This window comes from Anomaloglossus baeobatrachus, chromosome 2 (assembly GCF_048569485.1).
Source record: "Anomaloglossus baeobatrachus isolate aAnoBae1 chromosome 2, aAnoBae1.hap1, whole genome shotgun sequence".
NCBI classification, from domain to species: domain Eukaryota; kingdom Metazoa; phylum Chordata; class Amphibia; order Anura; family Aromobatidae; genus Anomaloglossus; species Anomaloglossus baeobatrachus.
Genome location: NC_134354.1, coordinates 784,476,479 through 784,501,306, shown reverse-complemented (window position 1 = coordinate 784,501,306; position 24,828 = coordinate 784,476,479). Strand labels below are relative to the sequence as shown.

The 24,828-nt window shown below is 51.0% G+C and overlaps 1 protein-coding gene across 4 annotated transcripts in view; it reads left to right on the top strand.

Moving 5' to 3' along the window:
- Positions 1–24,828, top strand: part of FCHSD2 (FCH and double SH3 domains 2) — a 142,012-nt gene that overhangs the window by 18,477 nt on the left and 98,707 nt on the right. For all 4 annotated transcript variants that reach the window (XM_075334728.1, XM_075334726.1, XM_075334727.1 and 1 more), the window contains exon 2: positions 2,389–2,486. In XM_075334728.1, coding sequence (XP_075190843.1) covers positions 2,389–2,486 — 98 coding nt within the window. The remainder of the gene's footprint in view (positions 1–2,388; positions 2,487–24,828) is intronic.

Here is a 24,828-nt window from a genome sequence, read left to right as displayed (position 1 = left end):
CATATGGTATTAACGTGTATAATGACTGATTAGTAGCAGCTGCCAGCTACATGGACAGGTTGGCACACTCTGAAAGGACAATTCTGATAAGGGTGCGAGGTCATAATGACATGTCTGGCAATGATTACCTCTCATATTGCAGGAGACTAGATAGACAGGGTGATTAAACTGGCTTGAACTTCATCAGGATGGTCTCCGCACTATGAAGACTGAATGTCCCCACAAGCTGTAAATGCTTTTGTTGTACTGTCAGGAACTGGATAGTCCACCTTTCTCTCTCCTGTGTACAAGGTTATAGTGTACTGCTGGAGACAAGATGGGCAGGTGGATACAATTATAGGTGGAATATTCATAATATGCTATATTGTGACATAAAATGTTTTGTAATAGCCTGTGGTGTTGTAATGTCTTTTGACACCGAATGCCTATGTTGTACAGCAGGGGAATAGATAGGCAGGTTTATACAATCAAAAAATAGTAAAAGATCAAACAAGTACAACGCAGATGTCATGGGCAGAAATATAGAGGTAAATTCATAGAGAACAACAAGCCAATAAAATCTGGTCTCATTAAATGCACACAGCTGAGTAATAATAGTATAATTAAGCATAAAATATCCAAATACAATACAAAGAACAATGTAGCGAATTGCACAATATCAAATAGTTTAGTGGCCGCGCCCCGATGTGAGTTTCGTTTTATGCTTTGTCAAGGGAATACAAAGAGGAAAGCAAAACGTGTGTCGGGGCCAGAAATTTAGAGGTTGGGTGACTATTTTTTTTATATTGTTTAATTCGTCATATTGTCCTGTTTTCTACAGTTGGAAGTTATTAGCTTCATTATTCTATTATTATTCATCTGTGTGCATTTAATTAACACTGTAGACAGGATTTTATTGGCTTATTGTTATTCATTGACTGTAATATTCACTATGAGTGTACCTCTGTATTCCTGCTCATAACATCTGGGATAGATTTATTTGATTTTTCACTTATTCTTATTTATTTATTTTTTTAAGCTTCTAATAATAAACATTTGGATTTTAATCCAACAAACAAGAATGCGGTTCTGCACTACCTTGCTGAGCTCTTTGCGGTGCCAGGAAGGAGTGAGCTGGTCGGTTCCTTCCGTTGTATGGGTCTCCGGTGCACGTGGAAAGAAGGCAGATGAAGTTTACAAGCGTCCATAGGAGTAGAAAGTCCACGGCACATCCAATGAGTTTCCCAAAAGTGCTTTTATTTTAATTCCATGTATGCATTAAAAGAGCGGGCAGAGAACCGGGTGCAGGTCTCTAAAGAACGACGGCCGTTTCGTACCTCTTGGTACTTCGACGGGTCCAGAACCGGGTGCAGGTCTCTAAAGGACGACGGCCGTTTCGTACCTCTTGGTACTTCGACGGGTCCAGAACCGGGTGCAGGTCTCTAAAGGACGACGGCCGTTTCGTACCTCTTGGTACTTCGACGGGTCCAGAACCGGGTGCAGTTCTCTAAAGGACGACGGCTGTTTCGTACCTCTTGGTACTTCGATGGGTCCACCAAAATCGGGCAGAGAAACGGGTGCAGGTCTCTAAAGGAAGACGGCCGTTTCGTACCTCTTGGTACTTCGATGGGTCCACCAAATAAGCGGACAGAGAACCGGGTGCAGGTCTCTACAGGACGACGTCTGTTTCGTACCTCTTGGTTCTTTGTTGGGTCCACCAAAACAGCGGGCAGAGAACCGGGTGCAGGTCTCTATAGGACGACGGCAGTTTAGTACCTCTTGGTACTTTGATGGGTCCACCAAAACAGCAGGCAGAGAACCGGATGCAGGTCTCTAAAAGACGACGGCCGTTTTGTACCTCTTAATACTTCGATGGGTCCACCAAAGTGGACCCGTCGAAGCACCAAGAGGTACGAAACGGCCGTCGTCCTTTAGAGACCTGCATCCGGTTCTCTGCCCGCTCTTTTAATGCATACATGGAATTAAAATAAAGCACTTTTGGGAAACTCACTGGATGTGCCGTGGACTTTCTACTCCTAAGGACGCTTGTAAACATTTGGATTTTAAACTATCAAAGTGTTTAACTTGTATAAGTCATATTTTATTTGTACAGAATAGGACACCCTTGTTGAAATTTGGTTTAGGGCTTACACAAACGCAACCTGAGGGCAATCAATAATGTGATCGTACTGCAGGAGACTAGATAGGCAGGATTCCACCTCTGCTAAGAATACTTTACTGGATGTATATCCCTTTTTCTGTACAATGTTCTCCATAGATGCCCATGGGGTTTATGTTTCGCACCTGCGGTGTAGCACACCCGTTCTGCGGCACTGCGGTTTGCGGACCCCGTAGGGTATGCGCCCTTTTCCTGCGACATTTTTCTCATTTCTTCTTTGCATTCTTTAGGTGAAAGTTACACAAGAGCTGAAAAACATTCAGGCCGACCAGATGACGAAGCTGCAAGCCAAGCATCAGGCAGAATGCGATCTCCTTGAAGATATGAGGTAAGACGTCTTCTCCGCCGGATTCCTGGCCTGTGCGCTCGGCCGCCTCGTCTTTATTTTGGAAGAACAGTTGGTTTTCAGTAAACTCCGGGAACTGTCGGTGGAATTTCCTCTCCTCCTTCCTGTCCGTGGCTGAAGAGCTGTCACCAGCTGGAGAGTGAGGACGTCACGAGCCGGCGGTCCCAGCGTGGAGCCACAGCGCCCCCAATCCTGAGTCTAGAGGGGGATTGTATATAATATATACACTGTTATCTGCACCTCATTATGGGGCTGGCCGTGCTTTCTGCACTTTAACTGCATTTGGAGATCTGTTTTACAGCCGCTTCATGGCCCATAGACCGCATCAGACTCACGGGCGAGTGTTGTGGGCATGCTCCGTGACATGTGCAGAGGTCACACTACAGAGAGGGTGTAAGCTATTATCTTCTATGGTGGGGTGTAGGAGGCATGCTCTGTGCAGGGGGCTGTGCTATAGGCCTATTATCTTCTATGGCGGGGTGTAGGGGGCATGCTCTGTGCGGGGGGCTGTGCTATAGGCCTATTATCTTCTATGGTGGGGTGTACTGGGCATGCTCTGTGCGTGGGGCTGTGCTATAGGCCTATTATCTTCTATGGCGGGGTGTAGTGGGCATGCTCTGTGCGGGGGGCTGTGCTATAGGCCTATTATCTTCTATGGTGGGGTGTACTGGGCATGCTCTGTGCGGGGGGCTGTGCTATAGGCCTATTATCTTCTATGGCGGGGTGTACTGGGCATGCTCTGTGCGGGGGCTGTGCTATAGGCCTATTATCTTCTATGGTGGGGTGTAGGAGGCATGCTCTGTGCAGGGGGCTGTGCTATAGGCCTATTATCTTCTATGGCGGGGTGTAGGGGGCATGCTCTGTGCGGGGGCTGTGCTATAGGCCTATTATCTTCTATGGTGGGGTGTAGGGGGCATGCACTGTGCGTGGGGCTGTGCTATAGGTCTATTATCTTCTATGGTGGGGTGTACGGGGCATGCTCTGTGCGGGGGCTGTGCTATAGGTCTATTATCTTCTATGGTGGGGTGTACGGGGCATGCTCTGTGCGGGGGGCTGTGCTATAGGCCTATTATCCTCTATGGTGGGGTGTAGGGGGCATGCTCTGTGCGGGGGGCTGTGCTATAGGCCTATTATCTTCTATGGCGGGGTGTAGTGGGCATGCTCTGTGCGGGGGGCTGTGCTATAGGCCTATTATCTTCTATGGTGGGGTGTACTGGGCATGCTCTGTGCGGGGGGCTGTGCTATAGGCCTATTATCTTCTATGGTGGGGTGTACTGGGCATGCTCTGTGCGGGGGCTGTGCTATAGGTCTATTATCTTCTATCGCGGGGTGTAGGGGGCATGCTCTGTGCGGGGCTGTGCTATAGGCCTATTATCTTCTATGGCGGGGTGTACTGGGCATGCTCTGTGCGGGGGCTGTGCTATAGGCCTATTATCTTCTTTGGTGGTGTGTACGGGGCATGCTCTGTGCGGGGGGCTGTGCTATAGGCCTATTATCCTCTATGGTGGGGTGTACTGGGCATGCTCTGTGCGGGGGCTGTGCTATAGGCCTGTTATCTTCTATGGCGGAGTGTACTGGCCATGCTCTGTGCGGGGGCTGTGCAATAGGCCTATTATCCTCTATGGCGGGGTGTACGGGGCATGCTCTGTGCGGGGGCTGTGCTATAGGCCTATTATCTTCTATGGTGGGGTGTAGGGGGCATGCTCTGTGCGGGGGGCTGTGCTATAGGTCTATTATCCTCTATGGTGGGGTGTACTGGGCATGCTCTGTGCGGGGGCTGTGCTATAGGCCTATTATCTTCTATGGTGGGGTGTAGGGGGCATGCTCTGTGCGGGGGGCTGTGCTATAGGTCTATTATCCTCTATGGTGGGGTGTACTGGGCATGCTCTGTGCGGGGGGCTGTGCTATAGGTCTATTATCCTCTATGGTGGGGTGTACTGGGCATGCTCTGTGCGGGGGGCTGTGCTATAGGCCTATTATCCTCTATGGCGGGGTGTAGTGGGCATGCTCTGTGCGGGGGCTGTGCTATAGGCCTATTATCCTCTATGGTGGTGTGTACGGGGCATGCTCTTTGCGGGGGGCTGTGCTATAGGCCTATTATCTTCTATGGCGGGGTGTACTGGGCATGCTCTGTGCGGGGGGCTGTGCTATAGGCCTATTATCTTCTATGGCGGGGTGTACGGGGCATGTTCTGTGCGGGGCTGTGCTATAGGTCTATTATCTTCTATGGTGGGGTGTACTGGGCATGCTCTGTGCGGGGGCTGTGCTATAGGCCTATTATCTTCTATGGCGGGGTGTAGGGGGCATGCTCTGTGCGTGGGGCTGTGCTATAGGCCTATTATCTTCTATGGTGGGGTGTACGGGGCATGCTCTTTGCGGGGGGCTGTGCTATAGGCCTATTATCTTCTATGGCGGGGTGTAGTGGGCATGCTCTGTGCGGGGGGCTGTGCTATAGGCCTATTATCTTCTATGGCGGGGTGTAGTGGGCATGCTCTGTGCGGGGGCTGTGCTATAGGTCTATCTTCTATGGTGGGGTGTACGGGGCATGCTCTGTGCGTGGGGCTGTGCTATAGGCCTATTATCTTCTATGGCGGGGTGTAGTGGGCATGCTCTGTGCGGGGGCTGTGCTATAGGCCTATTATCTTCTATGGTGGGGTGTACTGGGCATGCTCTGTGCGGGGGGCTGTGCTATAGGTCTATTATCTTCTATAGGGTGTACTGGGCATGCTCTGTGTGGGGGGCTGTGCTATAGGCCTATTATCTTCTATGGCGGGGTGTACGGGGCATGCTCTGTGCGGGGGGCTGTGCTATAGGCCTATTATCTTCTATGGCGGGGTGTACGGGGCATGCTCTGTGCGGGGGGCTGTGCTATAGGCCTATTATCCTCTATGGCGGGGTGTACTGGGCATGCTCTGTGCGGGGGGCTGTGCTATAGGCCTATTATCTTCTATGGCGGGGTGTAGTGGGCATGCTCTGTGCGGGGCTGTGCTATAGGTCTATTATCTTCTATGGTGGGGTGTACTGGGCATGCTCTGTGCGGGGGCAGTGCTATAGGTCTATTATCTTCTATGGTGGGGTGTACTGGGCATGCTCTGTGCGGGGGCTGTGCTATAGGTCTATTATCTTCTATGGCGGGGTGTACTGGGCATGCTCTGTGCAGGGGGCTGTGCTATAGGCCTATTATCTTCTATGGTGGGGTGTAGGGGGCATGCTCTGTGCGGGGGGCTGTGCTATAGGCCTATTATCTTCTATGGTGGGGTGTACTGGGCATGCTCTGTGCGGGGGGCTGTGATATAGGCCTATTATCTTCTATGGTGGGGTGTACTGGGCATGCTCTGTGCGGGGGGCTGTGCTATAGGCCTATTATCTTCTATGGCGGGGTGTACTGGGCATGCTCTGTGCGGGGGCTGTGCTATAGGTCTATTATCTTCTATGGTGGGGTGTACTGGGCATGCTCTGTGCGGGGGCTGTGCTATAGGCCTATTATCTTCTATGGTGGGGTGTACGGGGCATGCTCTTTGCGGGGGGCTGTGCTATAGGCCTATTATCTTCTATGGTGGGGTGTACTGGGCATGCTCTGTGCGGGGGCTGTGCTATAGGCCTATTATCCTCTATGGCGGGGTGTAGTGGGCATGCTCTGTGCGGGGGCTGTGCTATAGGCCTATTATCTTCTATGGCGGGGTGTACTGGGCATGCTCTGTGCGGGGGGCTGTGCTATAGGCCTATTATCTTCTATGGCGGGGTGTACGGGGCATGCTCTGTGCGGGGGGCTGTGCTATAGGCCTATTATCTTCTATGGCGGGGTGTACTGGGCATGCTCTGTGCGGGGGCTGTGCTATAGGCCTATTATCCTCTATGGCGGGGTGTACTGGGCATGCTCTGTGCGGGGGGCTGTGCTATAGGGCTATTATCTTCTATGGCGGGGTGTAGTGGGCATGCTCTGTGCGGGGGGCTGAGCTATAGGCCTATTATCTTTTATGGTGGTGTGTACGGGGCATGCTCTGTGCGGGGGGCTGAGCTATAGGCCTATTATCTTCTATGGCGGGGTGTACGGGGCATGCTCTGTGCGGGGGCTGTGCTATAGGGCTATTATCTTCTATGGTGGTGTGTACGGGGCATGCTCTGTGCGTGGGGCTGTGCTATAGGGCTATTATCTGCTATGGCAGTGTGTAGTGGGCATGCTCTGTGCGGGGGCTGTGCTATAGGCCTATTATCTGCTATGGTGGGGTGTACGGGGCATGCTCTGTGCGGGGGCTGTGCTATAGGCCTATTATCTTCTATGGCGGGGTGTATGGGGCATGCTCTGTGCGGGGCTGTGCTATAGGCCTGTTATTTTCTATGGCGGAGTGTACTGGCCATGCTCTGTGCGGGGGCTGTGCTATAGGTCTATTATCTTCTATGGCGGGGTGTACTGGGCATGCTCTGTGCGGGGGGCTGTGCTATAGGCCTATTATCTTCTATGGTGGGGTGTACTGGGCATGCTCTGTGCGGGGGGCTGTGCTATAGGCCTATTATCTTCTATGGTGGTGTGTAGTGGGCATGCTCTGTGCGGGGGCTGTGCTATAGGCCTATTATCTTCTATGGTGGGGTGTACTGGGCATGCTCTGTGCGGGGGCTGTGCTATAGGCCTATTATCTTCTATGGTGGGGTGTACTGGGCATGCTCTGTGCGGGGGCTGTGCTATAGGCCTATTATCTTCTATGGTGGTGTGTACGGGGCATGCTCTGTGCGGGGGCTGTGCTATAGGCCTATTATCTTCTATGGCGGGGTGTAGGGGGCATGCTCTGTGCGGGGGCTGTGCTATAGGCCTATTATCTTCTATGGCGGGGTGTAGGGGGCATGCTCTGTGCGGGGGCTGTGCTATAGGCCTATTATCTTCTATGGTGGGGTGTAGGGGGCATGCTCTGTGTGGGGGCTGTGCTATAGGTCTATTATCTTCTATGGTGGGGTGTATGGGGCATGCTCTGTGCAGGGGGCTGTGCTATAGGCCTATTATCTTCTATGGCGGGGTGTAGGGGGCATGCTCTGTGCGGGGGCTGTGCTATAGGGCTATTATCTTCTATGGCGGGGTGTACGGGGCATGCTCTGTGCGAGGCTGTGCTATAGGGCTATTATCTTCTATGGTGGGGTGTACTGGGCATGCTCTGTGCGGGGGCTGTGCTATAGGCCTATTATCTTCTATGGTGGGGTGTACTGGGCATGCTCTGTGCGGGGGCTGTGCTATAGGCCTATTCTCTTCTATGGTGGTGTGTACGGGGCATGCTCTGTGCGGGGGCTGTGCTATAGGCCTATTATCTTCTATGGTGGTGTGTACGGGGCATGCTCTGTGCGGGGGCTGTGCTATAGGTCTATTATCTTCTATGGTGGTGTGTACGGGGCATGCTCTGTGCGGGGGCTGTGCTATAGGCCTATTATCTTCTATGGCGGGGTGTACTGGGCATGCTCTGTGCGTGGGGCTGTGCTATAGGCCTATTATCCTCTATGGTGGTGTGTACGGGGCATGCTCTGTGCGGGGGCTGTGCTATAGGCCTATTATCTTCTATGGTGGTGTGTACGGGGCATGCTCTGTGCGGGGCTGTGCTATAGGCCTATTATCTTCTATGGTGGGGTGTACTGGGCATGCTCTGTGCGGGGCTGTGCTATAGGCCTATTATCTTCTATGGTGGGGTGTACGGGGCATGCTCTGTGCGGGGGCTGTGCTATAGGCCTATTCTCTTCTATGGCGGGGTGTAGTAGGCATGCTCTGTGCGGGGGGCTGTGCTATAGGCCTATTATCTTCTATGGTGGGGTGTATGGGGCATGCTCTGTGCGGGGGCTGTGCTATAGGCCTATTATCTTCTATGGTGGTGTGTACGGGGCATGCTCTGTGCGGGGGCTGTGCTATAGGCCTATTATCTTCTATGGTGGGGTGTACGGGGCATGCTCTGTGCGGGGGCTGTGCTATAGGCCTATTCTCTTCTATGGCGGGGTGTAGTAGGCATGCTCTGTGCGGGGGGCTGTGCTATAGGCCTATTATCCTCTATGGCGGGGTGTACTGGGCATGCTCTGTGCAGGGGGCTGTGCTATAGGCCTATTATCTTCTATGGCGGGGTGTACGGGGCATGCTCTATGCGGGGGGCTGTGCTATAGGCCTATTATCTTCTATGGTGGGGTGTACTGGGCATGCTCTGTGCGGGGGGCTGTGCTATAGGCCTATTATCTTCTATGGTGGGGTGTAGGGGGCATGCTCTGTGCGGGGGCTGTGCTATAGGCCTATTATCCTCTATGGTGGGGTGTACTGGGCATGCTCTGTGCGGGGCTGTGCTATAGGCCTATTATCTTCTATGGTGGGGTGTACTGGGCATGCTCTGTGCGGGGGGCTGTGCTATAGGCCTATTATCTTCTATGGCGGGGTGTAGGGGGCATGCTCTGTGCGGGGGCTGTGCTATAGGCCTATTATCTTCTATGGCGGGGTGTAGTGGGCATGCTCTGTGCGGGGGCTGTGCTATAGGCCTATTATCTTCTATGGTGGGGTGTACTGGGCATGCTCTGTGCGGGGGCTGTGCTATAGGCCTATTCTCTTCTATGGTGGGGTGTACGGGGCATGCTCTGTGCGTGGGGATGTGCTATAGGCCTATTATCTTCTATGGTGGGGTGTACTGGGCATGCTCTGTACGAGGCTGTGCCATAGGCCTATTATCTTCTATGGTGGGGTGTACGGGGCATGCTCTGTGCGGGGGCTGTGCTATAGGCCTATTCTCTTCTATGGTGGGGTGTACGGGGCATGCTCTGTGCGTGGGGATGTGCTATAGGCCTATTATCTTCTATGGTGGGGTGTACTGGGCATGCTCTGTACGAGGCTGTGCTATAGGCCTATTATCTTCTATGGTGGGGTGTACGGGGCATGCTCTGTGCGGGGGGCTGTGCTATAGGCCTATTATCTTCTATGGTGGGGTGTATGGGGCATGCTCTGTGCGGGGGGCTGTGCTATAGGCCTATTATCCTCTATGGCGGGGTGTAGTGGGCATGCTCTGTGCGGGGCTGTGCTATAGGCCTATTATCTTCTATGGCGGGGTGTACTGGGCATGCTCTGTGCGGGGGCTGTGCTATAGGCCTATTATCCTCTATGGCGGGGTGTACTGGGCATGCTCTGTGCGGGGGGCTGTGCTATAGGCCTATTATTTTCTATGGCGGGGTGTAGGGGGCATGCTCTGTGCGGGGGCTGTGCTATAGGCCTATTATCTTCTATGGCGGGGTGTAGTGGGCATGCTCTGTGCGGGGGCTGTGCTATAGGTCTATCTTCTATGGTGGGTTGTACGGGGCATGCTCTGTGCGGGGGGCTGTGCTATAGGCCTATTATCTTCTATGGCGGGGTGTACTGGGCATGCTCTGTGCGGGGGGCTGTGCTATAGGGCTATTATCTTCTATGGTGGGGTGTACTGGGCATGCTCTGTGCGTGGGGCTGTGCTATAGGCCTATTATCTTCTATGGTGGGGTGTACTGGGCATGCACTGTGCGTGGGGCTGTGCTATAGGGCTATTATCTTCTATGGCGGGGTGTACGGGGCATGCACTGTGCGGGGGCTGTGCTATAGGCCTATTATCTTCTATGGCGGGGTGTAGTGGGCATGCTCTGTGCGGGGGCTGTGCTATAGGGCTATTATCTTCTATGGTGGGGTGTACTGGGCATGCTCTGTGCGGGGGGCTGTGCTATAGGCCTATTATCCTCTATGGTGGGGTGTACGGGGCATGCTCTGTGCGGGGTGCTGTGCTATAGGTCTATTATCTTCTATGGTGGTGTGTACGGGGCATGCTCTGTGCGGGGTGCTGTGCTATAGGTCTATTATCTTCTATGGTGGTGTGTACGGGGCATGCTCTGTGCGGGGGGCTGTGCTATAGGCCTATTATCTTCTATGGTGGGGTGTACGGGGCATGCACTGTGCGTGGGGCTGTGCTATAGGTCTATTATCTTCTATGGTGGGGTGTACGGGGCATGCTCTGTGCGGGGTGCTGTGCTATAGGTCTATTATCTTCTATGGCGGGGTGTACGGGGCATGCTCTGTGCGGGGGGCTGTGCTATAGGCCTATTATCTTCTATGGCGGGGTGTACGGGGCATGCTCTGTGCGGGGTGCTGTGCTATAGGTCTATTATCTTCTATGGCGGGGTGTACGGGGCATGCTCTGTGCGGGGGGCTGTGCTATAGGCCTATTATCTTCTATGGCGGGGTGTACTGGGCATGCTCTGTGCGGGGGGCTGTGCTATAGGGCTATTATCTTCTATGGTGGGGTGTACTGGGCATGCTCTGTGCGGGGGGCTGTGCTATAGGTCTATTATCTTCTATGGTGGGGTGTACTGGGCATGCTCTGTGCGGGGGCTGTGCTATAGCCCTATTATCTTCTATGGCGGGGTGTACGGGGCATGCTCTGTGCGGGGGCTGTGCTATAGGTCTATTATCCTCTATGGTGGGGTGTACGGGGCATGTTCTGTGCGGGGGCTGTGCTATAGGCCTATTATCTTCTATGGCGGGGTGTACGGGGCATGTTCTGTGCGGGGGCTGTGCTATAGGTCTATTATCTTCTATGGCGGGGTGTACTGGGCATGCTCTGTGCGGGGGCTGTGCTATAGGTCTATTATCTTCTATGGCGGGGTGTACTGGGCATGCTCTGTGTGGGGGGCTGTGCTATAGGCCTATTATCTTCTATGGCGGGGTGTACGGGGCATGCTCTGTGCGGGGTGCTGTGCTATAGGTCTATTATCTTCTATGGTGGGGTGTACTGGGCATGCTCTGTGCGGGGGGCTGTGCTATAGGTCTATTATCTTCTATGGTGGGGTGTACGGGGCATGCTCTGTGCGTGGGGCTGTGCTATAGGGCTATTATCTTCTATGGCGGGGTGTACTGGGCATGCTCTGTGCGGGGGCTGTGCTATAGGTCTATTATCTTCTATGGCGGGGTGTACTGGGCATGCTCTGTGCGGGGGCTGTGCTATAGGTCTATTATCTTCTATGGTGGTGTGTAGTGGGCATGCTCTGTGCGGGGGGCTGTGCTATAGGTCTATTATCTTCTATGGCGAGGTGTACGGGGCATGCTCTGTGCGGGGGGCTGTGCTATAGGCCTATTATCTTCTATGGTGGTGTGTAGTGGGCATGCTCTGTGCGGGGGGCTGTGCTATAGGCCTATTATCTTCTATGGTGGTGTGTAGTGGGCATGCACTGTGCGTGGGGCTGTGCTATAGGTCTATTATCTTCTATGGTGGTGTGTACGGGGCATGCTCTGTGCGGGGGCTGTGCTATAGGCCTATTATCTTCTATGGCGGGGTGTACGGGGCATGCACTGTGCGTGGGGCTGTGCTATAGGCCTATTATCTTCTATGGTGGGGTGTACGGGGCATGCTCTGTGCGGGGGCTGTGCTATAGGTCTATTATCCTCTATGGTGGGGTGTACTGGGCATGCTCTGTGCGGGGCTGTGCTATAGGTCTATTATCTTCTATGGTGGGGTGTATGGGGCATGCTCTGTGCGGGGGGCTGTGCTATAGGTCTATTATCTTCTATGGTGGGGTGTACTGGGCATGCTCTGTGCGTGGGGCTGTGCTATAGGTCTATTATCTTCTATGGTGGGGTGTACGGGGCATGCACTGTGCGTGGGGCTGTGCTATAGGCCTATTATCTTCTATGGTGGGGTGTACGGGGCATGCTCTGTGCGGGGGCTGTGCTATAGGTCTATTATCTTCTATGGCGGGGTGTACGGGGCATGCACTGTGCGTGGGGCTGTGCTATAGGCCTATTATCTTCTATGGTGGGGTGTACGGGGCATGCTCTGTGCGGGGGGCTGTGCTATAGGCCTATTATCCTCTATGGTGGGGTGTACTGGGCATGCTCTGTGCGGGGGGCTGTGCTATAGGTCTATTATCTTCTATGGTGGGGTGTATGGGGCATGCTCTGTGCGGGGGGCTGTGCTATAGGTCTATTATCCTCTATGGTGGGGTGTACGGGGCATGCTCTGTGCGGGGCTGTGCTATAGGTCTATTATCTTCTATGGTGGGGTGTATGGGGCATGCTCTGTGCGGGGGGCTGTGCTATAGGTCTATTATCTTCTATGGTGGGGTGTATGGGGCATGCTCTGTGCGGGGGGCTGTGCTATAGGTCTATTATATTCTATGGTGGTGTGTACTGGGCATGCTCTGTGCGGGGGCTGTGCTATAGGCCTATTATCTTCTATAGGGTGTACTGGGCATGCTCTGTGCGGGGGCTGTGCTATAGGCCTATTATCCTCTATGGCGGGGTGTACGAGGCATGCTCTGTGCGGGGGCTGTGCTATAGGCCTATTATCTTCTATGGCGGGGTGTACTGGGCATGCTCTGTGCGGGGGGCTGTGCTATAGGTCTATTATATTCTATGGTGGTGTGTACTGGGCATGCTCTGTGCGGGGGCTGTGCTATAGGCCTATTATCTTCTATAGGGTGTACTGGGCATGCTCTGTGCGGGGGCTGTGCTATAGGTCTATTATCCTCTATGGTGGGGTGTACTGGGCATGCTCTGTGCGGGGGCTGTGCTATAGGCCTATTATCTTCTATAGGGTGTACTGGGCATGCTCTGTGCGGGGGGCTGTGCTATAGGTCTATTATCCTCTATGGTGGGGTGTACTGGGCATGCTCTTTGCGGGGGGGCTGTGCTATAGGTCTATTATCTTCTATGGCGGGGTGTACTGGGCATGCTCTGTGCGGGGCTGTGCTATAGGTCTATTATCTTCTATGGCGGGGTGTACTGGGCATGCTCTGTGCGGGGGCTGTGCTATAGGCCTATTATCTTCTATGGCGGGGTGTACTGGGCATGCTCTCTGCGGGGGCAGTGCTATAGGTCTATTATCTTCTATGGCGGGGTGTACGGGGCATGCTCTGTGCGGGGGGGCTGTGCTATAGGTCTATTATCTTCTATGGCGGGGTGTACTGGGCATGCTCTGTGCGGGGCTGTGCTATAGGTCTATTATCTTCTATGGCGGGGTGTACTGGGCATGCTCTGTGCGGGGGCTGTGCTATAGGCCTATTATCTTCTATGGCGGGGTGTACTGGGCATGCTCTCTGCGGGGGCAGTGCTATAGGTCTATTATCTTCTATGGCGGGGTGTACGGGGCATGCTCTGTGCCATTATGTGGCTTCAGCTGACCTATGGGGCAGTATGTGCAGATGAAGCATTAAGCTGGTCATTGTGGTTCATGTTGGTCGTGTGCCCACATGTTTTGGGGTTTTCCTCTTCTTGGGGAAGCTCTTCTTAAAATTCATTGGATGGTACTGTTACTCTTCCTGGAAATGTATATCCTCAATATCATCAGTGCTAACTGTGCGGACTGTGCAGATGCAGCTCCACCGACAAGGGGAGATGGAATATCAAGATTTTAATTAATTTCCAGGAGGGATTATAGAGGAATCTCACAATGAATTGCACTATATATATTTTATTTATTTTATAAGAATGTCTAATATTTAGTAAACCTTTCCGAGGAGCGGGGAGGTCATGACGGATTCCTCTTCACGCTGCTTTATAGCCATTTTTAATACCTTCCGCACAGCACAAATCTCATAGTATTACATGTCCTGCTCCGTCTGCACAGGATTAATGTGGTGGAAGGTGCGACTACAGCACACAACCTTCTGCACTTCATGTCTAACCAGATCAACTAAATGGATCCATGATGTCATCTAAACTGCTGTTTCCAATAAGAGCAAGTAATACGGTATAGTGACTTCACCAGCAGAATAGTGAGCGCAGCTCTGGAGTATAATACAGGAGGTAACTCAGGATCAGTAATGTAATGTATGCACACAGTGACTGCACCAGCAGAATAGTGAGTGCAGCTCTGGAGTATAATACAGGAGGTAACTCAGAATCAGTAATGTAATGTATGTACACAGTGACTGCACCAGCAGAATAGTGAGTGCAGCTCTGGAGTATAATACAGGAGGTAACTCAGGATCAGTAATGTAATGAATGTACACAGTGACTGCACCAGCAGAATAGTGAGCGCAGCTCTGGAGTATAATACAGGAGGTAACCCAGGATCAGTAATGTATGTACACAGTGACTACACCAGCAGAATAGTGAGTGCAGCTCTGGAGTATATTACAGGATAAAATTCTGTTGCATGCGTTGCTTTTGTCACACACAGTGTCCCGCTTGCTCTGCATTTTTCTGGTTGGACTTTTGCTTGTGTGACTTGTTTGTGTACCCCGATAGTTGCTGCTTTGTCCTTGGGGCGGTGGAGTTTCTGATGCAGGAGTGCGGGTTTATAGCTGGTAGTAAAGTTTATCTTCCTTATCTGAGATGACTTTTCCTTCAGGAAAGTAATGAACCGAGATGTGTTAATAGTGATCAGTGAAAAAATGTGGATTCCATCATTAGGAGTCTTTATAATACATTATATTACTGTTTCCATATTACTGGAATTACTGAACCATAAATGGCGATTCTGTTCATCCTGAGCTGCACCAGTAACCATGCTGACTGTTTCCCTTGGAACAAATATATATGTTTTCTGATAATCTGCTGCCCCCTCCTTACTTTCTGCTGCTTTGTGTTTGTGTCAGACTTGACTTTGTATTTGTGAAGCAGGAGGCTCAGGCTGAACAGGTTGACATTTGGACATGAATCTTGATGTTTGGTCAGTGCAGAGAATCGGGATGGGTGGAGGATGGACACTGATGGAGGCTGCGCTGCTCATTGCTCTCAGCTATAGAGCGCGGTCTGTCTCCCCCCTTGTATGATCACAGCGAGGGGTCATCCCAGAGTCCCTGTAATGTGGGGGGCATCGCAGCCCAAATAAAATATATGGAATTCCTCTGATGATACACAAGCGGTCATTATATATGCTGATTGGCTCACATGGTGCCACGCCCCCCTTAGCCCTCTGATGGTGACCAATCACAGAGCAGCTTCCTCTTTTCATAGCTTTTGATTGGCCGAGCAGTAAAGGATTCTTATCTTTTTTTGTTACATTTTTGGATTCCGTTTCCCCTGCAGATCCACCAGGCTCCGAGAGCGGCCGCTCCGAGCGTCATATGATAATCTAATGTTAGCATTCCAGAAATCTGAAGGTAATTACCGCCGCCTGGCTGCTAATTTTTTCTGGAATTTTCCATAATAACTTGCTGCAATCATTCGCAGCCCTGATATCGGGCCGCGTGCCTGAAATGGCTTTCTGGGTGGCCGGGGATGTCATGGGGGTCTCTGTATAATGCTACGTTCTGTGTCCAAGGTTAGATTGCATGGTCACATGACCTGATATTACACAGGGTCCCTATGGGGGCATCAGGGGCTATATATACAGTCACATGACCTGATATTACACAGGGTCCCTATGGGGGCATCAGGGGCTATATATACAGTCACATGACCTGATATTGCACAGGGTCCCTATGGGGGCATCAGGGGCTATATATACAGTCACATGACCTGATATTACACAGGGTCCCTATGGGGGCATCAGGGGCTATATATACAGTCACATGACCTGATATTGCACAGGGTCTCTCTTCGGGCATCAGGGGCTATATATATTGTCACATGACCTGATATTACGCAGAGTCCTTATGGGGGCATCAGGGGATATATATATTGTCACATGACCTGATAATTACTCAGGGTTCTTATGGGGGCATCAGGGGCTATATATATTGTCACATGACCTGATATTACGCAGGGTCCCTAAGGGGGCATCAGGGGCTATATATACAGTCACATGACCTGATATTATGCAGGGGCTATATACACAATCACAGAACCTGATGTCACACAGGTCCCCTATGGGGGAAAATCAGACTCTCTATATACGGTCACATGACCTCACGTTATGTAGGTCCCTATGGGGGCATTATCGACTCTATATACAGTCACATGACCTGATCTTATGCAGGGTCCATTTGGAGGCATGAGGTGCTATATATACAGTCACATGACCTGATATCACACAGGGTCTCTATTCGGGCATTAGGGGCTATAAATACAGTAACATGACCAAATATTACACAGGGTCCTTATAGGGGCATCAGGGGCTATATATACAGTCACATGACCTGATATTATGCAGGGGCTATATACACAGTCACAGAACCTGATGTCACACAGGGCCCCTATGGGGGAAAATCAGTCTCTTTATACGGTCACATGACCTCACGTTATGTAGGTCCCTATGGGGGCATTATCGACTCTATATACATTCACATGACCTGATCTTATGCAGGGTCCATTTGGAGGCATGAGGTGCTATATATACAGTCACATGACCTGATATCACACAGGGTCCCTAGGGGGTAGTCATGGGCAGCATATACAGGGTGGTCCAAAAGTAGGTGGACAGTATGTGTAATAGGGTTATCAAACATGTTGGAAAGTGAAACTGACTCAGTTGCCCTTAGCAACCAATCAGATTCCACTTTTCATTCTTTACAGACTCTTTGGAAAATGAAAGGTGGAATCTGATTGGTTGCTAAGGGCAACTGAGTCAGTTTCACTTTCCACCATGTTTGATAACCCTATTACACATACTGTCCACCTACTTTTAGACCACCCTGTATAATGACATCACCTGATATTACACAGGGTACTTGTGGGGGACCCACGGACTCTAGATATGGTCACATGACCTCACATTATTCAGGGTCCCCTGTGGGGGTATCGGGGGCTATATATACGGTCACAGGAACCTCCCCTTACGCCCTGTATATTGGAGCCCTGTGGATATGGGCTGATATCTCGCAGCTGCTGCTTCCATTATCGCTCCTCGGTTGGAGTTTGGACGGTGACTTGGCTTTCTGACTCTAGAAGCGGATGTAAAGCAAACCCGAGAAGCCGCGGCGAAATCCAGCGCAGGAATGCGAGGCATGTACAGCACAGACTGCAGCATAATGTCACATTCCTTGTACACGGCTCATGTTCTGTAATACTGGCCGACAATCCCAGTGCTCCCAGTATCCAGAGCTGCGCGGAAGAGCTACTGGGGTAGGAGGGGAGCGGTCACACCCGGGCCCTAACAAACGTGTGGCCCAATGGCCACGTGACCCCTGACAGTCGTAGGCTCCTTTTTCACCCTAAAGCTCCTCTACTGTTGCGGTTCCAGATATCGACCCTCTTGGTCCTGATTTACACCCCTCCACGGTTCTCACAATGCTTGGTGGACAGATGGGCATTTTGGCCCCTGACCTAATGTTCGCTTTTGCAGGGGTCTATGATGCGGACGAGATTTGCAGATGATCCCAATTCCAGCCATGATCTTGGTCTGTATTGTGCCGCCCCCGTGCCTGCAGCCGGTGCTGCTCTGGTCCGGACCTTCAGGGGTGGTGGCTCGAGGGTCTTTGGACCCGGGGGTCTCGCAGACACGCCGAATAAAAGGGGAGACGTAGATGTACAGGCTGGGCCGTATTAAGTTCGTGACGCCACCCATGGTGCGTGGTGAATTGGGACACCACCGCTGCAGTTATGGGGCACTCGGGGGAGATGTTGTGCAGCAAGTTGTTAAACCCTCCGTGGGCAGGGAAGGTGGCCCCGGGGCCCGGTGGCTCGGTGTGGGGGATAGCGACCGCAGGGGGTGCTGGTGTACTCACTGTTAGTAAAACACATGAGTCTCTGGTAAACCAAGGTGATGGTGGCCGGTGGCGCGGCCGGTTGCATTCAGGGTCCCCCACCCGGCTGGTGGTCTCTATCTCTGTCCTCTGCACTGTTTTAAGTAGAAATGACTTCCCAGTTTGAAACGTAGGAGACCGCTCCCGGCTGGATGTGGCCTAAGGAGCCGTGCCTGTAGACTCTGGCCCATGGGCTCTATGGGCCCTGGCGGTAACCTCTTATCCCTAATCGGTGGGCTGTTGTCTTCTATGAGGGGCTTTGGGTGGGACAGGACCTCTAGTCCTGGCCTCAATCGGTTAATTAACCAGTCCGCTTGGTTCCGGTTTCTGGCTTCAGGGTCCAAGTACCCCCTTTGTGCTACGGTTTCCGGGTCGGTTCCCCGTGTCGGTACCGGCAGGCTACAACCCTGTCCCGGTCCACCTCGGTTCCACCGAGCCGTCTTCCCGTCTCCTGCTGATGGAGACCACAGTCTGCCACCTAGCCAGAGGCACCAGGGCTCCTACCCTGGTACCGTTCAATCTGGACCTCTCCTGCTGGAGCTACCCTTAGCTCCAGCCCACACTCCTCTCCAACTTGAACTCCAAACTCCAACTCACTGTTTTCCCGCCCGGGCTGTCTAGACCACTGGGTGGGCGTGTTCCAACCGCCTGTTCATGCCCACTGGTGTGTCTATCTTTCCCTAAGGGGGGTGACTAGGGTTTCAGGTCGGCTGTGTGTTTCCTAGTGAGGGAAGGTGTAATGCAGGGGCCTAACTGTGACTACCTGGTTTTGCCAGGGCGTCACAGTATTACGTTGCTATATTCCTGCATCTCCGCACCCGGCTTGTAATCCACATTCCCATCTGAGGCATTCACTGGCTGCGTGTGCCATCGGGCACCGGGAGGTGGCTGCGTGTGCCATCGGGCATCGGGAGGTGGCTGCGTGTGCCATCGGGCACCGGGAGGTGGCTGCGTGTGCCATCGGGCACCGGGAGGTGGCTGCGTGTGCCATCGGGCGCCGGGAGGTGGCTGCGTGTGCCATCGGGCGCCGGGAGGTGGCTGCGTGTGCCATCGGGCGCCGGGAGGTGGCTGCTTAATACTTTGACTGTCTCTGGTTCTTTCCTGAGCTTTGTCGATATTTTTTTTTTTTTGGCACGTTTGAGGTTTTGGTGGGCTTTATCCAGCTGTATCTCCCCCCATATTTATATTTATGTCACCATTAAAGTTAAACGTACTGTCCCTTTAAATGTCAGTTTTTCAGTGTCCGTTGTGAGGACATCAGCTGTGAACATGTCGCTTACTCATCAAGATGTGACCGGGGTGAAATCAGCAATTATTGGCGCAGGACTCCCACCAGCCACCCCCTGAGGAGGATTGTGCTGGTCAGCTTATGGGTGGGGGGCACTGGGGTCACTGGGTGGGAGGACGGGAGGAGGCAGCGATCTCTCTTGTGATTTCAGTCCTCTGGACTCAGTGACCCTCATAGACTGGAGCAATGAAATTCCTGATAACAGAGAATATAGAGAATTTGCCTCCGGTGGGCTGTCGGGGGTTTTCCTGTTGTGGGGACTTTGATTCACCTCCTGATCAGGACACAAATCTGATCAAACCCAAAATCTGCATCTTGATGTGAAGCCGACAGATCCTGAGGGACCGGGCACAAATATATACTGGCGGCTGAGAGGGTCCCGTGCCTTGTCCGTATACTGGCATCTGAGAGGGTCCTGTGCCCTGTACATATACTGGTGTCTGATAGGGTCCCGTGCCCTGTCTATATACTGGCGGCTGAGAGGGTCCCGTGCCCTGTCCGTATACTGGTGTATGAGAGGGTCCCATGCCCTGTCCGTATACTGGCGTCTGATAGGGTCCCGTGCCCTATCCCTATACTGGCGGCTGATAGGGTCCCGTGCCCTGTCCGTATACTGGCGGCTGAGAGGGTCCCGTGCCCTGTCCGTATACTGGCGGCTGAGAGGGTCCCGTGCCCTGTCCGTATACTGGCGGCTGAGAGGGTCCCGTGCCCTGTCCGTATACTGGCGGCTGAGAGGGTCCCGTGCCCTGCCCGTATACTGGCGGCTGAGAGGGTCCCGTGCCCTGTCCGTATACTGGCGGCTGAAAGGGTTCCGTGCCCTGTCCGTATACTGGCGGCTGAGAGGGTTCCGTGCCCTGTCCGTATACTGGCGGCTGAGAGGGTTCCATGCCCTGTCCGTATACTGGCGGCTGAGAGGGTTCCATGCCCTGTCCGTATACTGGCGGCTGAGAGGGTTCCATGCCCTGTCCGTATACTGGCGGCTGAGAGGGTTCCATGCCCTGTCCGTATACTGGCGGCTGAGAGGGTTCCATGCCCTGTCCGTATACTGGCGGCTGAGAGGGTCCCGTGCCCTGTCCGTATACTGGCGGCTGAGAGGGTCCCGTGCCCTGTCCGTATACTGGCGGCTGAGAGGGTCCCGTGCCCTGTCCGTATACTGGCGGCTGAGAGGGTCCCGTGCCCTGTCCGTATACTGGCGGCTGAGAGGGTTCCATGCCCTGTCCGTATACTGGCGGCTGAGAGGGTTCCATGCCCTGTCCGTATACTGGCGGCTGAGAGGGTTCCATGCCCTGTCCGTATACTGGCGGCTGAGAGGGTTCCATGCCCTGTCCGTATACTGGCGGCTGAGAGGGTTCCATGCCCTGTCCGTATACTGGCGGCTGAGAGGGTCCCGTGCCCTGTCCGTATACTGGCGGCTGAGAGGGTTCCATGCCCTGTCCGTATACTGGCGGCTGAGAGGGTTCCATGCCCTGTCCCTTTACTGGCGGCTGAGAGGGTCCCATGTTCTGTCCATTTACTGGCAGCTGAGAGGGTCCTCTGCCCTGTCCTTAGTCTAGTGGCTGAGAGGGTCCCGTGCCCTGCGGCTGAGAGGGTCCCGTGCCCTGTCCATTCAGTGTACCCTGTATTTTGCGCCCCCCGCAGGTTGTTTTCTGCGCCGCTCTCGTTGGTGGTAAATCCTCATCCATCCAAGCTCCTATTTACATTCCTTTGTTGGTATAAACCGCAGACCTGACACCTTCATAGAACTCGTCTGACGCGACCGCTGTGTCCTGGGGCAGCGAATCTGAAGCCATCAACATTAGAGGCGGAAATGAGAATCCTGTGTCGTCTTGTTGAACCTTTGTAGTGACTTTCATCATATATTTAAAGAGACAAGAACTGCTGTATGGCGGTATATACTGTATATACGGGGGATATTAGCAGTATGGTGGAAAGAGTCTGCACAATACAGTGTAAGGCCCTGTGCGCATACTGCGTTTTTACCTGCGGTTTTTGTGCGTTTTTGCTGAAGAAATTTCTTGAGAAAATGGTTGTAACCTTTCTGCAGACATTCCCCAGCAAAACCTATGGAAAAAAAATAGCCGTGCTCCAGTTTTTTTTTTCTCAAGAACATTCTTTCTGCAGAATTTCTTGAGAAAAAGAATGAGCAGTCACTTCTGTTCTGCAGCTAAGTGCGTTATCTGGCAGAGATAATGGTAAAATAACGCAGGGACCGACCTGTGGAAACAAGCGCCCCAAAAATGGATCAAAAACGCAGTAAAGACGCACACTGTTTTCAGTGCATACATACATACACACATATGTATGTATATGTATGTGTGTGTATATGTATAATATATATATATTATAAAATATTAATATATACATACAGTGCAGACCAAGTTTGGACACACCTTCTCATTCAAAGAGTTTTCTTTATTTTCATGACTCTGAAAATTGTAGATTCACATTGAAGGCATCAAAACTATGAATTAACACTGGTACAAGAATATAGCTACTATAATACTGCCCCCTATGTACAAGAATATAACTACTATAATACTGCCCCTATGTACAAGAATATAACTACTATAATACTGCCCCTATGTACAAGAATATAACTACTATAATACTGCCCCTATGTACAAGAATATAACTACTATAATACTGCCCCTATGTACAAGAATATAACTACTATAATACTGCCCCCTATGTACAAGAATATAACTACTATAATACTGCCCCTATGTACAGGAATATAACTACTATAATACTGCCCCTATGTACAAGAATATAACTACTATAATACCGCCCCTATGTACAAGAATATAACTACTATAATACTGCTCCCTATGTACAAGAATATAACTACTATAATACTGCCCCTATGTACAAGAATATAACTACTATAATACTGCCCCTATGTACAAGAATATAACTACTATAATACTGCCCCTATGTACAAGAATATAACTACTATAATACTGCCCCTATGTACAAGAATATAACTACTATAATACTGCCCCTATGTACAAGAATATAACTACTATAATACCGCCCCTATGTACAAGAATATAACTACTATAATACTGCTCCCTATGTACAAGAATATAACTACTATAATACTGCCCCTATGTACAAGAATATAACTACTATAATACTGCCCCTATGTACAAGAATATAACTACTATAATACTGCCCCTATGTACAAGAATATAACTACTATAATACTGCCCCTATGTACAAGAATATAACTACTATAATACTGCCCCTATGTACAAGACTATAACTACTATAATACTGCCCCCTATGTACAGGAATACAACTGTGGTATGTCATGTTGCGCAGCACTGTTGGTTTTTCTGCTGGTATGGTGGATGCAGCTGCTCCTTGTCCCCCCATATTGCGGTGGTTCTCTAGGTCGGTGCTCAGGCTTCCGATCAGTGACCTTTCGTCTGTCGCTGACATTTTCTGTGGTATTTGGGGTCTGTACTTTGCTGGGTCAGTTCCGTCTCGTCATTACTGTCCCGTTATGTTTCCTATTGTGATGAGCAGTAATGTCCGCCATTGTTTACCTTTCTGGGCATCCTGATCCTGAATTCCTCAGGCAGTTAGTGTGCTTTGTTGTGTAGCGTTGCGGTCATCTTCTCGGTGTCGGTCTTCGCTGCGGTTCTGGAGTTCTATTCCTATTACAATTTGTCAGGGACAAATGAGATGAAACTGCTCCGGAAATTGTGTACATTTGTTTATTGTCTTTTTTATTTTTGTCGGGGGGGTGTTTCATGTTTTTTTTGCGATTTTGGGAGTAATCAGAATGTTCTCCTCCTCTGCTGCCTGATGACTGTTTCTTTAGTGTCTCCATGATGCGATGGTCGCTGACGGCTGCAATAATTTGCGTAACTCAGGTGAGAAAAGCAATGTTTAGTGCGGATCATAAACGCCGGCTTTTTTTTGCTTTGTTTATTGCTGAGTTACATCCATCATATAAATGTGGCTGGAAAACGTGGAGGAAGCCGCGCGGTGTAAAGTAGGCTGGCGAGCCTGTACAGCGCTGGGGCTTCTCACAGCTGAGTTTGTTACACTTGTATCCAGCCTGTGAGCTAAAGAGGCCACACTGCAGACTGACACATTGTAACAAACCATCAGACAGCAGAGAGATGTGTGCGGCTCACAGATGATCATCTGCTGTATATTGATGCTGCGGGCTGTATATAGGGGCGCTGCTGGCTGTATAGGGGCGCTGCGGGCTGTATAGGGGCGCTGCGGGCTGTATAGGGGCACTGCGGGCTGTATAGGGGTGCTGCGGGCTGTATAGGGGTGCTGCGGGCTGTATAGGGGCGCTGCGGGCTGTATAGGGGCGCTACGGGCTGTATAGGGGCGCTGCGGGCTGTATAGGGGCGCTGCCGGCTGGCTGGATGTCGGCCCTCCAGGCTGTACCCTGTGAGCTAAAGAGGTGACACTGCAGACTGACACATTGTAACAAACCATCAGACAGGAGAAAGGTGTGCGGCTCACAGAGGATCATCTGCTCTATATAGATGCTCCGGGCTGGCAGCATGCGGGCGCTCCGGGCGGGCTGCATATGGACGCTGCGGGCTGTATACATGACATTTCTCATGAAACGGCTGCAGTTTCCATCATGTATTAAATACGCAAATCCCTCAGACCGTCCTCTGTGAGAGGAGCAGTCACATCCTTTACAAGTGTCCCAAAAATTCTGCCTTCTGTGAATCCAACAATTTCGGTATAAATTCACATAGATCCAATAAATTGGGGGAGAGGAAGCTGCCATATTGCAGGATTCTTGAAGTCTAGGAAAGTGTCAGGCTATCATCACATGTTGCATTTTTTGTTTTTAGCAACACAACTGCTCGCTTGACAGTAAAATGATTCACTTTTGCTACTTTTTTTTTTTTGCATTTTGTGCTGCATTTTTTTTTTGTTTACTTTTTTGCAGCCTTTCTCTTTCTGCATATTTCTTGCTGTGTTTTTAGCTGTGCTTTTAGATGCATGGGTTTTGGGGGGTTTTTTTTGGCTTTTTTTTTAGATGCATTTTTGATTTTGTTTTTTTTTTTTGTTTTTCTCCAACCATGCGTCTTTTATGTCTTTGGTTTTTGTTTCTTTTTTCTTCCTGTTTTAGATCCTTTTTTTTTCTTTTTTTATGCAGTTTTCTTGCTTTGTATTTTAGATGCATTTTTGGTATTTCCCTTTTGCTGCTTTTCCTTTTTTAGATGCAATTTTTTTTTTCTTTTGTGCAATTGCAGATGTGCTTTATGTGAGGGACGGCTGCAACCTTTTTTTTTTTTTTTTTTTTGCTGTTTCTTTGCAGCTTCTTTTTGTTGCATTTTTCTTCCTGCGTTTTTTTAAATGCTTTATTTTTATTTTTTTGCTTTCTTTTGTTTTTGTTTTTGTTGTGTGATTTGTTTACAGTACTTTTTTAAATAAAGTTAGATGCACCACGAAAGCAGCAAA